The sequence below is a fragment of the Engystomops pustulosus genome, chromosome 1, assembly GCF_040894005.1.
Source record: "Engystomops pustulosus chromosome 1, aEngPut4.maternal, whole genome shotgun sequence".
Lineage (NCBI taxonomy): Eukaryota > Metazoa > Chordata > Amphibia > Anura > Leptodactylidae > Engystomops > Engystomops pustulosus.
This window is the reverse complement of record NC_092411.1, coordinates 233,159,148-233,175,161: the sequence shown is the minus strand read 5'-3', so window position 1 is coordinate 233,175,161 and position 16,014 is coordinate 233,159,148. Positions and strand designations below refer to the sequence as shown.

At 37.3% G+C, this 16,014-nt stretch overlaps 1 protein-coding gene across 1 annotated transcript in view; it reads right to left on the bottom strand.

The window, feature by feature from the left end:
* Positions 1–16,014, bottom strand: part of DCHS2 (dachsous cadherin-related 2) — a 200,599-nt gene that overhangs the window by 94,488 nt on the left and 90,097 nt on the right. The window contains exon 2 of the mRNA XM_072121000.1: positions 5,498–5,689. Coding sequence (XP_071977101.1) covers positions 5,498–5,689 — 192 coding nt within the window. The remainder of the gene's footprint in view (positions 1–5,497; positions 5,690–16,014) is intronic.

The following is a 16,014-nucleotide window of genomic DNA, read 5'->3' as shown; positions in this document are numbered from 1 at the left end:
GGGCATCTCCTAAAAGTTATCTGATTTCATTAGTATTTGTTTTCTCTTTCTTTCCACAAAATGAGACAATGAAATGTTCTATTATTGTCATTTTCTACTAAGGCAGCACCACTATGAACAGAACACCCAACTTTTCCAGTCTTTCTACAAGTTTTTAAACCAACCCATGCTAATACTGATGTGGCAACCATTGTACATCACATTTCACAAGCTTCACAGAACTGGGTCTTGGCTGACACATCTTGGTAATGAGAACTTTTACTCCCTGACCCTAGTCAAAAGCCTCTCAATCAACTAGACCAGCTCCTTACACTGTACTGAAGAAATGCAATATGTTTCTTTTGGAATCAATATACTGGTTTAGCTTTAATCCCACATCATGTCATTAAGTTTCCTGAAGGTCATGCTTGCTGGTAAGGGGACTGGCTTACAAACCTAAGAGGTGTGATATTCCCTGTCCTATTCTGGAAAACTTAGCTGCATATTTCCCTGAATCTGAGAGACAGACAGGAAGAGTAAGTGAGGGAGAGACAGAGAGACAGCCATTGAGTGTGAGTGAGAGAAAGACAGGGAAAGAAACTGAGAGACAGACATGAAGAGTAAGTGAGTGAGAAACAGAAAGGCAGGCAGGGAGAGTGAGTGACAGAGAGACAGACAGGAGAAGTGAGTGACAGAGAGACAGGCAGGGAGCGTGAGTGAGTGAGTGAGTAAGTGAGTGTGAGAGAGAGAGAGAGACAGGCAGGGAGACTGAGCAACAGACAGACAGGGAGAGTGAGTGACAGAGAGACAGACAGGAATAGTTAGTGAGTGAGAGACAGGCAGGGAGAGTGAGAGACAGGCAGGGAGAGTGAGTCAGTGAGAGAGAGAGACATGCAGGGAGAGTGAGTGACAGAGACAAAGCCAGGAAGTGTGACTGAGAGACAGACAGGGAGAGTAACTGAGAGACAGACAGGAATAGTAAGTGAGTGAGAGACAAAGAGACAGCCATTGAGTGTGAGTGAGATAAAGACAGGGAAAGCAACTGAGAGACAGACTGGAAGAGTAAGTGAGTGAGAAACAGAGAGGCAAGCAGGGAGTATGAGTGAGTGAGAGAAATAGAAACAGGCAGGGATAGTGAGTGAGTGACAGACAGGGAGAGAGAGATGCATAGATAGATATATAATATTTTTATGTTAAATGTTGTTATAAGAGCAGTTATTTACTATCCCAGGCAATGTCGGGATCTACACTTAGATCTATATATAATATTATATTACTTATATTATATTATATAATCTCCTTAAAGGGGAAACAGGAGAATTTCTTCATCGAGCCATAAACTGCTTACAAAACGTATATAAGTAATATATACGTATTGTAAGCAGTTTATGGCTCGATGAAGAAATTCTCCTGTTTCCCCTTTAAGGAGATTATTCTTTAACTAAATAAAACCATGAAATGGTTATCAGTGTTGGACTGAGGCAAAAATAATACTATCAAAAAATTTGAAAATGTATACAGTAATGTGTAACCGAGGCAGACTCCTGCTATACTTTTGCTGTCTACCAAATTCTCAGCAAGATTGAATAAACCTGTCAAGTTCAGAAGTTTGGCCGTTGTGAGAATAATTGCATATACAATTGTTTGTTCACTCTTCAATTTATTTATGGCATTTGTTTGTAGTATATAATGCTTTATAGGTTGCAGCTGAGCTGCCATAAAAACTACCATACGCCAAATAATGTTCATATGTAGTGAATAGGACTTCAGAAAGATCTCTACTGAGAAACAAAAACAAATAATGAAACTTATACATCCATTGAAAAACAAAAGTTATATTGTACTTTCATGTACCTCAAACTTTCATAGTTACTTATTCTACCATTTTATTGGAAGTTAACAACTTAATGTTCAGGGCCAACACATTAGTGGGCCCAAAACAAGTACAAGGTTCCATAAACCCCCTTTGTTCCGTCAACTGGGGGCTGACTAGAATTGTGAACTGAAAGTCCTCTGAATTGCACCATACAGCAAACCAGTCTAGTAGTCAGAGAATTATCCCCATATTGGTTCCTTTATAGCACAACCTCTTTAACAGGTTTATATTTAATTGCTTCTAGACCGCCCATTGTAGATTTACAGTGGGGTCAGTCAAGGGTCCCTAAATCCTGCACCATAGCATATTTTGTTGCGAGTCCGTTGCCTTTTTTCATCCTAGTGACTAAACATGTGATTATCAGGATGTTAGTAGTGAGAAGCTGATGCTGAGTTTGTCAATGTCACAAATGTCACTGTTACTGTGACCCTTTCCAACTGCAGAGCAACCCCCATAGTTTTATTCTAAATATATAAGTAAACAAAAAATGAATAATGTAAATATCCAATAAATATATACCATACTATTTGACCCCCGGTTACCCTAAAATCAGAAAAAAGTAGCTAAAATATGAAAACGTATTTATATGAGAGAGACACTGGCTGTGTGTTACTTGCTGAGAATTCCAGAGGGAGGTGGGAATGATGGAGCCGTTTTCTCTCCAGCAAGTCACACACAGCCAGTCTCTCCCATTCCTGAGGTAGGGGGTAACAAGATAACGCAGCTGAAAAGAAAGCAAGCCTCTTGTCAATCATGAAGCTGGAGGCATGACTGAGCTGGAAGAATATGAACATGCATAGATGGTGAGTTAACTTTACGAATGGACTGTGGAAATTTTCAGGGATGGGGAGGAACAATATAGGGATAGTTGTACTGCTGTATAATAGCAGTTTTCAAAGCTACATTTAGTTAGTGTTGGTTCACTTTAACTTTGTGTTAACATCACTCGTAAGTCTCCTGCAAACACTCTTCGCATTGCGATTTAAAATGTAATGGAAGTGTCACACGTGAACCCACCCTCAAAGAACACATGCGAAAAAAATTAAAACTGTATCTGGTCCAGAACCAGTTAAAACACCTGGCTATACTTAATCTACTCTAAATTCGTGTGTGACTCTTGGGATACAAGCATAGTAAGGTGTGCCTACTTAGAAAGCATAAATGAAAGGTTAATGTCTTTGTGCATATATTTATAAAGCTCTTTTTCATCAGGAAGAACATGACATTACATAAAGCATCTGTTATTCTTCATGTCTTACTATCTGTTTAGCATATACAAAGATCAAACTTGTTTACACTCAGATTATTCTGTCATGTGGTAATTAATTCAGCAGAGAATTTGGCTACATTCAGGGTAAAAGTATCAATGAATTCATTTTCTTTCATTTCTTCTATTGAACACAGAGAACATAAGAAGAGCAAATGGTAAGATATTTATTGGCCAAGGTTAATTGCATAAATCCTTCCACCATATATATTATTTCTTAGACAAAAGTTGGCTCTGTGCTTAAACTAAAAAGGAAGACTAAGGACAATTTACAGTGCATTCTAGGATCATAAATCATAATTGGGACACATTGGACAAACTTACTAAGCTAAAGGTGCTACAATTCTATTATAATTTGCATGAAATAAAACCAGGCTATCTTCAGACAAGGTGGGTTAGCATAGCAGGCAAAGGGTCATTTCTTGTTAAAAAAATTAATGGCTTAGGATGTGAATGAAATTTTTGGTAGAAAATTCTGTATCGGAGGCTGGAGCAACAAGACTGTGCCCAGTTTATGAGAAAACGACTATGCACTGGCCAGATTTTGTGGACAGAACACTGTGCCAGGGAGACTACCCCTCATTTCATGGTGATATGTGATGCAAGGAGTCTCTGCTTGCCAGTAGAGCAGCTGAATAGTAATTGTGATAACAGTTTGATTTTGCAGGGAAGCAGTGACTCCTTGCATCATGCATCACTATCACAGGGTCCCCTCCACAGCACTTTGCTATGTCCATAAAATACATCTCCATGGACACACAAATGTTGTTTTTTTCCCATGTACTTTCTGTTAATTCACTGGATAGTACCTTAACACATTCATTTCTATGGGCTCATGCACATTGCCGAGATTTCCACAGATCCATGTGCAAGCAGTTGGCTTGAGAGCAGGTCCTAGTACTTCCCTTATTTGTAGCTAGAACAGTCTTTTTCTCTGTTACCAATGTGGCAGCGCCCTCCAAATTCTGAGTGCAAAAGGATCTGTTGTTTGCAGCATGGAAATGGCAATCAATCATGTGCATATAGCCTAAGCCAATTCAAAAGTTACCCTAGACATTATAAAGTAATACCAAACACCAGATGTATCACCTATTATAGACCATTGCCGTACACTTGGTGCTTTTGTTGCCAGATGAATCTAAGTTTAGACTGCCCAGCAATAAGATAGGATTAGTAAATGTGCCCCTGTGTATTTCTATACATATTCTTAACTTTTAAAACTATAAATCTTAATTCAATGAGAAAGCTTCACATGATTTTTAAGAAATATCTTGTGGCAAATAACAGCAAATGAGTTCATTGAACATATGGACTGCATAGCTTGGCACATGTTGGAATCAGTACATTTTCTTAACCTTGAATCTCGGAGTGCTGCCATTTTATTTTTATACATTTATACAAATAATACCACAATATATATTTAATTTCTCTTATTTAAAAGTTGCAAACAATCAATAACAATGAATTCCTCACTCCCCGTAAAGGTTGTTTTATGACGTGATGCCTGACTATAACTTGTTCCATTATATGAAATGAAGCTCTATATTTTGCCTAGGGTTGCATATACATTGCATTTCCGTTGGACAACTCCTAACAGTGTGCAAAAACTGGCACATGCATTTACAGCAAGATGTTTTTCCCATCATGAGGCATCGGTGATAAGCGCACTTACAGATTTCTATGAAATATCCCATGTACTACTTCTAATTATTGTATTGACACGTCTCTATGATAGATGTGTAGCCAAGGTTATGTGACAGCAAATGTGAAGTAAACAGTGTTGGAAAACATAAATGTTTCTTTTTATTTAATTCAATGGCTCACATTTATCAAAAACACTGCAAGCTGTACAATGTGCAGTTTGTCTATGTAGTGGGGAGAGGGAACCAACTGGACCATTCTACAATCTCTTTTACCTCTTGTGTCACCCCCTTCATCCTCATAGACTGTAAGCTCTTGCGAGCAGGGCCCTCACTCCTATTGTTCCATATGAATGTTTGTACTCTGTAATGTAATATATTTGTATATGTCCGCTATGATTTGTAAAGTGCTACAGAATTTGATGGCGCTATATAAATATAGATTATTATTAATCATTATTCATTAATCTGGCACCCCCTGCACTGATTGGGAAATGTGCACCATTTTTTTTAATCTTTGGGTGGACCACTAATTTGTAGACAGTTTTATGCACCACGTTTATATAGAAGAATAACCCTTGAATTTCAGCTTATTTAAACTCATTAATTAGAATGGTTATTAGTAGGTTTCTGCATTATTAATTCAAAAATAAAGAATAAAATGCCATAAATGAGTGGATGGCACCGCATATACATTTTATGTTGTGAAAGAAGATTGTAAAAATAAAAGCTTACCCCATCCTGTGCTTTTACAATAAGGTCATAACTTCTAGATCCCTCTTCTCTATCAATATCTTGTGATACGCAAATACGTCCAGAATCAGGATCAATCCAGAATTTCTGCGACTCTTTAGTGTTTTGGAATCTGTTGTATAGTGAGTAGTGGACTTCTCCGAATGAACCTGAATCAGCATCAGTGGCCTTCACCTGAAAAAAAGAGGTGGAAGTTTTTTAAGTTCAATTGTTTTATATTGTCTTCTACTTAGAACATAGATGCTCCATAAGAGAAAACCTCAAATAGTAGACATTTAAAATGACCCCTGAAGCTACAATATAAAAATTACAAAATTTAAACCACTTTCACTAATGTACGGTATTTTATGCTCAGAAAGTGATATCCAAAGTATATTGTGTTATATGTGGTATTATCTATTGTATTCTCAATGTGTGCATTTGTATAGTCAGTACCTGAAATTTGTACTGAATGTTAAAAATAGTATGTTAAAAAAATCTCCAATGGCAATCTGTGAACTTAATAACACTAGATTACTCTAGCCTATAATATAACCCAGGAAATTAGGAACCAGAACTTATATTTGTTTTTCATCAACAACACCCTTACAGGATCTATAAGGCGCACCAGAGTATAAGGCGCACCATCAATAAATGCCTTCTAAAATGTCTAGGTTCATATATAAGGCACACCGGATTATAAGGTGCACCTGATTATAAGGATGAATGACCAGCAGGTGGCAGACCTGTGCACAGTACAAGGCAGCTGTTGTCTGTAAGTACGGTTCATATATAAGGCGCACTGGACTATAAGGCGCACCTTTGATTTCTGAGAAAATCAAAGAATTTTTTGTGCGCCTTATAATCCGTAAAATACGGTAATTCAGTCATTTCTCATGTCCGTCAACTATGTAAAAACACAACAGATTAGTTAAAAGAAGGATAAAATAAAAATGAATTATAGCTTTTATCACAGTTATCAATGCAAGACGGCAAAACATATTTATTGTACAGCCGCATGTGCGTGAAGTTTTCTCCCATATGGCAGCTATAAGCTCTGGTTATCCCTCTATCTTTGTTCCTCTGTATTATAATCCTTATCCTTTAAACACATTAGCTCTAAGGTGATCACAGGCATCTGCAGTGTTGAAATACATATTACATATAGCATAAAGCTGTCAAAAAAGATTACATCGTTATTGTTAAAATCTGTTCTTCCAAGCCCAACTGTTAAAGCCGAAAGGTTATAAAGGGAGTGTGCGGTAACACAATAAAAGCAGTTTCTTTCCGATGGAAGGTATTATTTTATAATTAAACATTTGAAAGATTTTAGCACTCAAAAGAAATATAATGTAGCTAAGAAATGGAAAAGTAGGAAAATGTAAAACTTGTCAAGGTAAGACATGGTATACACATAAAAACACATATACACAACACACACTGTATTATAGATGCAGAGCCTCATAAGATGCAAAAAACTGCAATAAATCTTTAGATGTCTATGAATGCAGCACTGATTAATAGCTATGCTGTGTCTCTTGCACAGTACAAAGGGTGGGGTGAGGGGCTTTATCATTTTCTATTTGTCATTTTTTATGTAAACACTAACACACTAAATTGTCACAAACAATATTGTCCCAAAATTCATTTGCTTCAAATGTTTTATCATGCATCATTCTAAAATAAAAACTGTCTAGATCACAAAGGAGTCCAGCACACTCTTCCTAGGATGTGGCTAGAGAGTTCTTCTGAGTTGGTTCCATGCTCTGTGTGTTACACTGTTTATTGCTTTCCTGCTATCCTGTGGCTCTTGTTCAGACTACTCTACCGTTTTGTGATTTTGCACTTTGTTCACTCTCTTTTTGTTGTGACCTGACTTTGTCCACTTTTCTTATCTGTTTGTACTGTGTGTGTAAGGAAGCATCATCAATCATCAACCAGTTGCTGCCCACTAACTAGTGTGGTTTTGTGTAAGTAGGTAGGGCAAGATGGGTGGGTTCAACTGTCTTATCCTTTTTTCTCTACCTAGTGCCCCCATTACACCGACATTTTGACCAACCTTTTATGTGGGACCTTTTCTGTGGGAAAAGTTGATGTTTTCATTGACATCATTTTTGAAACTTTGATCACTTTTTAAAATTTTTATGGGTGACAAAATGCCTAGAAAGCAGCAATTCGGACCAGTGGATGATATCTTCGATTACAGCAGCCGCTGTATGAAATACATATTTTATATAGTTCTAGATTGGGCTAATTTGTGATAAGCTTATTTTTTCTCTATTACATTTTTCTTATTTTTAAAGGATGATTTCATTTATTTGATTTTTATATTTTGTAATATAATATTTATATGAATTTAAATATAAAGGTTTTATGCAAAATCCCCTTGTAATGAAGATAGCATTAGACCATTATCTCTAAGACATCCAAAAACACATTTTTCTTTATTCTATTGACCCATTTTCACAACAAAAAGCAACTTTGCTTAATAGTAGTGATGATCATGATTTTAATTACTCTACAACATCTTGACATAATATTTAGTTTCCACGTATTGTTTCAATATTTTATAAATCTTAAGCAATAAGTATAAATGAATACAGGACTTATTAATTGTTCTTTGGTGCAAGTATCTGTTGGGTATTCATACAAACACACATATGTAAAAAGTTAGAGAGGTGTTTTCCAAAGGAGATTTCATTAGACTCTGAGGTTTCTTAAAACCTGGTGGGCGGTTAAGCAGGAAAAAGAGCAGTAATTGGCAAATTCTATGTCTCGCAGACACCGCAGTAATTGGCAAATGATTGCAGACACCATTTCTCAGTGGTGCCGTTTCATGTCTGCTCTGATCAGATCGCCGTTTGAGATTTTTATATCTTTGTGCTGTCTGTTAGGAATCCCATGATGCCTTAACAAATCATCACATGGGCAGCTAGAGACTACATTTAAATCTGCTGGGAGGACTACTCAAAGGACTGAATGTAATCAGAATATAGGCTACTGTGCTTGTGAATCACTCTCACGGCTGCTCTATTGGAGCTTTGATTCAGCTGCCTTTCACAGTCATTCCTTTGGTAAAGTTGGGTGGTCCCTCTGTGTTAATCTTTTATGTTTTCTGAGCACTTACACTGGGTAGGGACCGTCTTCTAGTTGTCCTTTTTCTACTGTGACCACCACAGAGGGATTACCCATCTCAATCCTCCTTAAAATCCTAGAGAACATTGTTATAGAATCAAGGAGAAGGTGTTGTCATCTTCCAAATAATGCTTGATATCAATCCCAATCACACAGGCCTGCTATTCAAGATAAAATGAGGATGCCTGTAGGTGTTTATGAGATGGAGTTCTCAATTTAAAAAATTTACCTGTTTATTTTTGGCAATATAATAATAAAAGATAATGTTTTTTTTACTTCAAATATGAATACTTCATCAGGTGTAATAATAACAGACATGCACAGTATTTATACATTTGTTTGAACTGGTACAGTGGTCTGTAGTGGTCTAGTAAGCCCCTGGTAGGTTGGATTACAGTTTCATTATGTAACAATTAGTTAACATATAATACAGCTGTATTTAAAGAGGACCTGTCGGGATGAGATGGGACTGGTGGTATAGTGTTCCAAATTGTCACCTCTCTGCCCTCTTCGGGTCTCCGTGCTCGGCCGGCACACAGAATGATGTCCGCCGCTTGCCAATGTCATTGTTTGTGAGCCACTGGCATCACGAGGGGACCTGAAGAGGAGCGGAACTTCCCAAAGAGGAACGGAAGAACCCGAAGAGGATCCGGAGGACCCGAGGTGGCACCGGAGCATTGGAGACAGAAGAGGACCTACGGGTGACATCAGAAAGGTTAGCTGACTCGAGTATAAGCCGAGGGTTTTTGAGCACAAATTTTGTGCTGAAAAACTAGGCTAATACTCGAGTATATATGGAAATACACCATGCTGCCTCTCCCAGTAATGAAATGCCCATGCAGCCTCTCCTAGAAAATAAATACCTCATGCAGACCCCCTCCGCAGTAATGAAATGCTCTGCAGCAGCATCCCCAGTAAAGAAATACACATGCAGCACCAACCCAGTAATGAAATTCTCTGCAGCAGCTTTCCCAATTAATAAAATGCCCCATGTAGCCCCAGTTATGAAATGCCCTGCAGCAGTACCCTCACCTTACCCTTCATGTAACAGAGCGGGCAGAGCATATGGACGCACACACTATGACGTGACGGTATTTCCACTGATGAACTCTAGTGTGTGCATAGTTTATTTTTTTTATACAATCGAGTATATAAGGTTATTATATATATTTATATTCTGGGAAAATGTACATAGTAAAAGAATGAAAACTACGTGAGTGTTTTTTCATTGTAGGGGAAACCTGCAGTTTGAAATGATAACACAAAGGGTTAATTTTGTATATAGAAACAGATTAAAGAACAATATGAGCTTTATGGTGCGACCACAGGAAAGTAACTGGAGCCACAGTATTACAAGCAGCAGAGCTCTCATTAATAGTACCACCCACTCCTACTTTAATACCATTGATCTGTTTTATGACACTGGCTTTTCAATGGCAAATGAAGTATGATTTACAGAGCTGAAAACAGTAAAAACTCTGCAGATGCTTATTCTGGAATACGGATGTAGCAGGGCTGAATTTTTATATGAAAACACTGGCTTTAAATCATGCTATAAAATTCACTATAACTCCTAGAATCGCACAGTTGAGCAGCCACAGTAAAGGCTGAGATGAAGCATAATCTATGCATTGATAGGTTGTTTTCAGCAAGTTTGTTGTGATAGACTTTTGTTTACTCGACTATAATTTTAGTCATTTGGCTGAGCGGCGGTAGAATAATTAAACGCATGAAGACTACAGGAATGATAAATGCAAATTCACGCTGCGCTTTGTTTATAAAGTGGGTCGTTTGTCACAGCACAGAGTTTTTTACATTTGAAATAAATTGATGAATATAGAAATGCTAATTCACATTACCCTATAATTTTCTTCTAAACATCATTTTTAATGATCATTTTTTAAGAAAACACCCTGCTAATTTTTCAGTCACATTGACTAACCCCATACAAACTGCATAAAAAATAAACATAAGAGGTACTTACCGTAAATAAAAAAAAAGTCTGCCAACTGTAGGTCATGCCTGTAACATGTGGGTGACAAAGAACTAATGGCACAAAGCCATAGCTAATATTAATATAGTTCCCCACCCTAAACCCTTCTAGAGGTCCACATCCAATGCAGTTAACTAAAGAACTTGCACCAAAAAGTAATATGATACATAAGGGATGAATATGTTTGTACTAGTACATGAAGAGAACAGCAAACACTACACATAGCTACCCACTTACTTGTCAAAGAATGCTAGATAATAGTAATGCAAGACATTGACAAGTCCTGATACACTTTGCCAGACCAAGTGATCCCATATAAGCACCAAATACAGATTGTTAATTCCTCCTAGAGATGAGGGAATCTTTTAATTGGTTTGTAGATTCGACATGAATTTGGCATTTTTCAGGCAATGAATCCAAATCTTTTCAGATTTGTTTTGGATGAGTCATTAAAAATGGCGGCTAGCTAATGCTATGATTCCTCCCAGAGGGTGACGCAGAATAAAAAAAAAAATTGTGTTCTATACCAATTTCTAGGACTATTGGAGCAACACCAATTTGGACCGATTTGATTTGGCCCTAAAATAGAATATTTACAATGATCTGATTAATCTGATGATTAATCTCTACAAATAACAGTATTAGAAAAAAGTGTTGGTTACAGTACTACAAAGAACAGCCACAATTCTGCTGTATGAACAAAGTGCAACCAAAAAAAATGGTGCACACTTCCCAAGCAGTTCAGGGAGCGCCAAATTAACGAAGATGCACACTACACTCCACTATTTTTGATAAATGTGAGTCAATGTGACTAGTGAGGAGCGGACTAGGACCACAATGTTGTTCGGTCAGAAGTCAAGGTTTAGTCCACACCTCAGCCATCGCAGACATTTTTCAAGAGGATCGCTGCTCCTCATGAGATTTACGATATTGGTGCCAAAATGGCAGCATGGCATGTAAAGGCATGTAAAGAAGAACACCCATGATCTGTGCCAGCACAGACCATGTATATTAGTGGTGGGTAAGCAGGACTATTTAAAGGGTTTAATAGCCGGTGTTTGGATTCAGGTCTAGGTCCACAAACCCAGACTTTTGTTCCGGGTTCGGCCGAACCTGCCAGACGCAAATACGCATGGGTCTGCTCATCTATAAATGTGACTAAAAACGTAATTTGTAGTATCCGACAACCAGTCACAGCCCTTGTAACCAAGGGCTGTAACCAACAAAGTCAAGTTTTAGAACCATTAATGTACAGTATCTCAAACAGAAGTGACATCTAAGGTCAAAGAGCAGACGGAGCTCTACGCTAAATGAGGCTGGGCAAGGTATATGTAACAAGTAAATAGTGTATAAAGCAGAAGTACCCATGGTTCATTTGGCTGCAGCTTCCTACCTTTTCAGTCCAAGTATAATTTGTAATTAGCTGAAGTCCCTTTGGTCCTGGTGACACAGGCATAAGGCTCTCTACTTGGCCGCCTGCCTGTGCAACAGACTCACAGCAAAAGGGTTTCATTAAGATTGCAAAACAAACAAAAATCTCATTGGCTCCATTTAAACCTCACAGATGCGGATCACGGCATTTGACATTTCACAAAAGACAGAATGTTTTCACAAGCTAACATAACAGAGATTGTGGATAGGTTCAGTTTTAGGTTTGTAATGATTATATACATTCTCCGGTCACTTATTCCTGAATATACTGTAGATGCCAATCCTACAATAAGTGTCCTACAGCTTACTAGATCATGCCATGCAACCTCCTGCATTGTGCAGAATAAGCTATGGTGACAACAACAACCTAAATTTACTATTTCTGCCAAATGCGTAAAACGGGAACACATAAAGGGAACCAGTCACCTGCTTTAACCCCACAACACAACCGGCACCTTCAGAAAGGGTATAAAATATAATTTCTAGAATTCCCTCTTTTATGTTAAATCTCACCCATCTACCAATAAAAAATAATACATATTCAAACCCATATGAACAAATGAGAGTCACTTTTTGCTGAGGAGGGGTAATTTTTAGAGTATGGTTTTGTCTGGAGTTTTTGCATCAAAAAATGTAGCAAACTATAGACAATTTGAAAAAATAAATGTCATTTGCAACATTTACCATATCTGGCATAGTCTTACTGATGATAAATTAATGTCCGGTGGACCTCAGTGCACATTTCAAAATGACCCCAAAGAGGCGCAACAATTGCAATGTACCAAAGAAAAGTCGCAAAAAAAAGAATAAAAATAAAGTTAAATGACCCCCATTATGTTGCAAGTTTTTGTTGGTGCTTACTACCATCACTGCACAGAACAATAATATTTTGGACATTTAAATACAGTTTGTAGAATTTTTACCACTCCCTTCACCCACTACCAGAACATTGTCTATTTTAGAATAATATTTTTTGCACCAGGATCTTACTGCTGCTGGTTCTCACAAGACGTCACAAGAAGATTTATTTGAGGTTGAAATTTGGGGTTGGAGAAATTTGAGTCCCTAAACTGTAACAATAAAATAAGCCAAAAACAAAGTACAGTCAAAGAGTTCTCACTAATTTCAGTTTCTTTTGGCTGGAATATTACTCCGAGAATACTTTTATCCATGTGAAGTTTTCTGTTTTGATCTGTTCTGCTGTGTTTTGTGGCATTTGGAGCTTTTGAAGAAACGTGAAGATTATGGATTTAGCAGCTTTAGTACTGGATGAGAAATGTGATACTATATTACAGTATTGATATTAATGATGTATTCATTTATAGAAATTACACTTCATTATACAAACATTGCGTATCCATTTGATAATTAATGCCGATGTATATGAAGGAAATAGTAAATAACAGTAGATTAAATATACTCTGTGGAGCAGGGCTTGTATGCCAGTTTTCTTCAAGTGGGCGTGGGATGGTGTGAAGAGGGCTGTACTGGGCAGTGTAGTGTGCCTGTTTGGGGTGTTCCTGTGCCCTTTATTTGCCCTTTAAAGGGCAATTTTATGCCAGGCCTTGTGTACAATTGCATGAAAGCTAAACTGTCCGTTGGATATATCAGAAGGCCAGAGCATCCATGATATGCTGCAGGGGCGAGCTGTGTCCTCCTTCTGTCGGCTATATGGAAAATACCAGATATTTACCAAGCTCCAGGCTTCTCAGCAGTCACTTCCACTTTGTATATAAGATGGCGGTTGATGGCTGGTTCATGCAGCAAAATTTTTATTTATTAAATTATTTATTCAATTATTTTATATTGTTTCCCTATAAAGAATGGCTGGACCATTATACAAGCTCTTTTACCTCTTGTGTCACCCCCTCATCCTCATAGACTGTAAGCTCTTGTGAGCAGGGCCCTCCTATTGTTCCATATGACTGTTTGTACTCTGTAATATAATATTATATTTGTATATGTCCCCTCTCTCTCCCAAGTTACATCTTATCATACGTTTACGTTTAAGCTGTCTATACACTTTAATTAGGTGTCAGCTGCTCTCAGTACCAGTCTTCCCTTCCCTAAATCTATGATTGGCCAAAGATACACATTTTTTCAACAACGTGAGGGAAGTCAACTGCTTTAAAACATCTCCTCTGATGTTGGCTTAAATCTATTAAGAGTAAAATTCAACAACAAAGCTGCTCCAATCAAAATCATGTCATTTAGATAGCTTTCTATCAATGTAGGGGAGACTTCCTTTTTGCCAGTAAAAGGGTAATGGTCATATAATACTAATAAAAGTAACATAAAGAAGAAACTTTAATAAATTATTTTTATAAGATAGTCTTATTTTTCTTGACAACAACCCAATAAGTTGTCAGTCTGAAATTGCTCTTTCTGGAGGAAAAGTCTAAAACCTTAAAAAATCTTGAATAAATACCTTAATTGCAAAGCTTCTAATATGTTCCCAAGATAAATTAGTAAAAAAAACTACATTTGGGTAACATCTGTGCTAAACTGCCAGACTAACTGGGGAACTGTTATAAAAACATTAATGACAAATAAAACTAAAAAGGCAAGTACAAAACACGAAAATGTTAACGTACTAGGACCACACCAATTGACATCATTAACGCCAATGCAAGTTCAAAGAAAACTTTTCTTAATTAATCTCCTGCCCCCAAGACAATTGTGTCTGACATATTAAAAAAAAAATTTTACAAAAATGAAAAGAAGAAAATGTATATTCAAAAAGTATGCAGTATTTTAAAAAAAAAATAAATAAAAAAAAATATATATATATATAATCTATCAGTAGAATGACAATGTAAAGAATGCTAAACATAACTAGAGGTATGTGTGTAAATTATAGAGAACAGCAGATTGCTCATTTACCCAAACTTCATAGTAACAGTTTCTACAAGTTGATCAATGTATGTTTCCAGCTGTTCACATTGAACTTTTCTCAGTTCTCTTGAAAATTGATGAGCATGAATTGTTAACAGCTGCAAAGGCGGTTTATTTTATGTAATCAGTGTTAATCTGCACTTAGAAAAAAAAAGCAACAAATACGCTTGTTTGTAGGAAATTATCTATAAACCCATTACCATATTCCACCTCACCGTGCTCCTTATAAGGCTAACTGCTGTTCTCAGGGCCCAAACAACGGATCTCTGGTCCTTTTTTACAGTCAGTGCATAATACAAACTTTTATAAACATTTATATCTCATTCATTTGCCTGTATAGTGTGAACAGGGATTTAGAATACAGAGATTTAGCATTTGTGGCGTGCGTTTTCCATGAATCTGGCACTCCCTTCACTGCTCTGACTGAGTGGACCAATTTTTCTTTGTTGCACCTTCAACATAGGGCATGCGACACACTTCTGTTGGACTTTGCATGTTAAATGTGGCGCATGGTCCTATTAAGTGAAGTGAAGTATAGTGCAGCCATGCCAAAAAATGGTCACGTGCGACACATGTGCCGCGGACACTTAAATACATTGCCAAGAAAAGTCCGACAGAAAGCCTAAAGGGGTATTCCGGGAATATAAAAGTCTGATATAAAAAAAACAATATTGCTAGAAATAAATGAATATAACAAAACTCAATGTCATTAATTACAAAATGGAGGTTATATAGTTTGATTTTATGATTCATAAAATGTTATTGGCTTTCAAAAGTAGGCGGAGTTATCACCAAGATGGACCCCACTGGAAACTACAAGTCCCATGATCCTTTAGTTCTGAGTAACTCCCTCTCAGGCTCTGCTCCCAGTGATGATGTAACAGACTGTCTTGCTCTGTTACCATAGTAATGATGCATGTAACTGCCATCACTGTACATTACCTCACTGAGATGAGCCTCACCACAACACTGGCCATACTGGATGCACTGCGACCAACTGACGATAGCCAAACTTAGTGGTGATCAGATGACCTGCCCAGGCAGGTGCAGGACATGTGATGTGTAC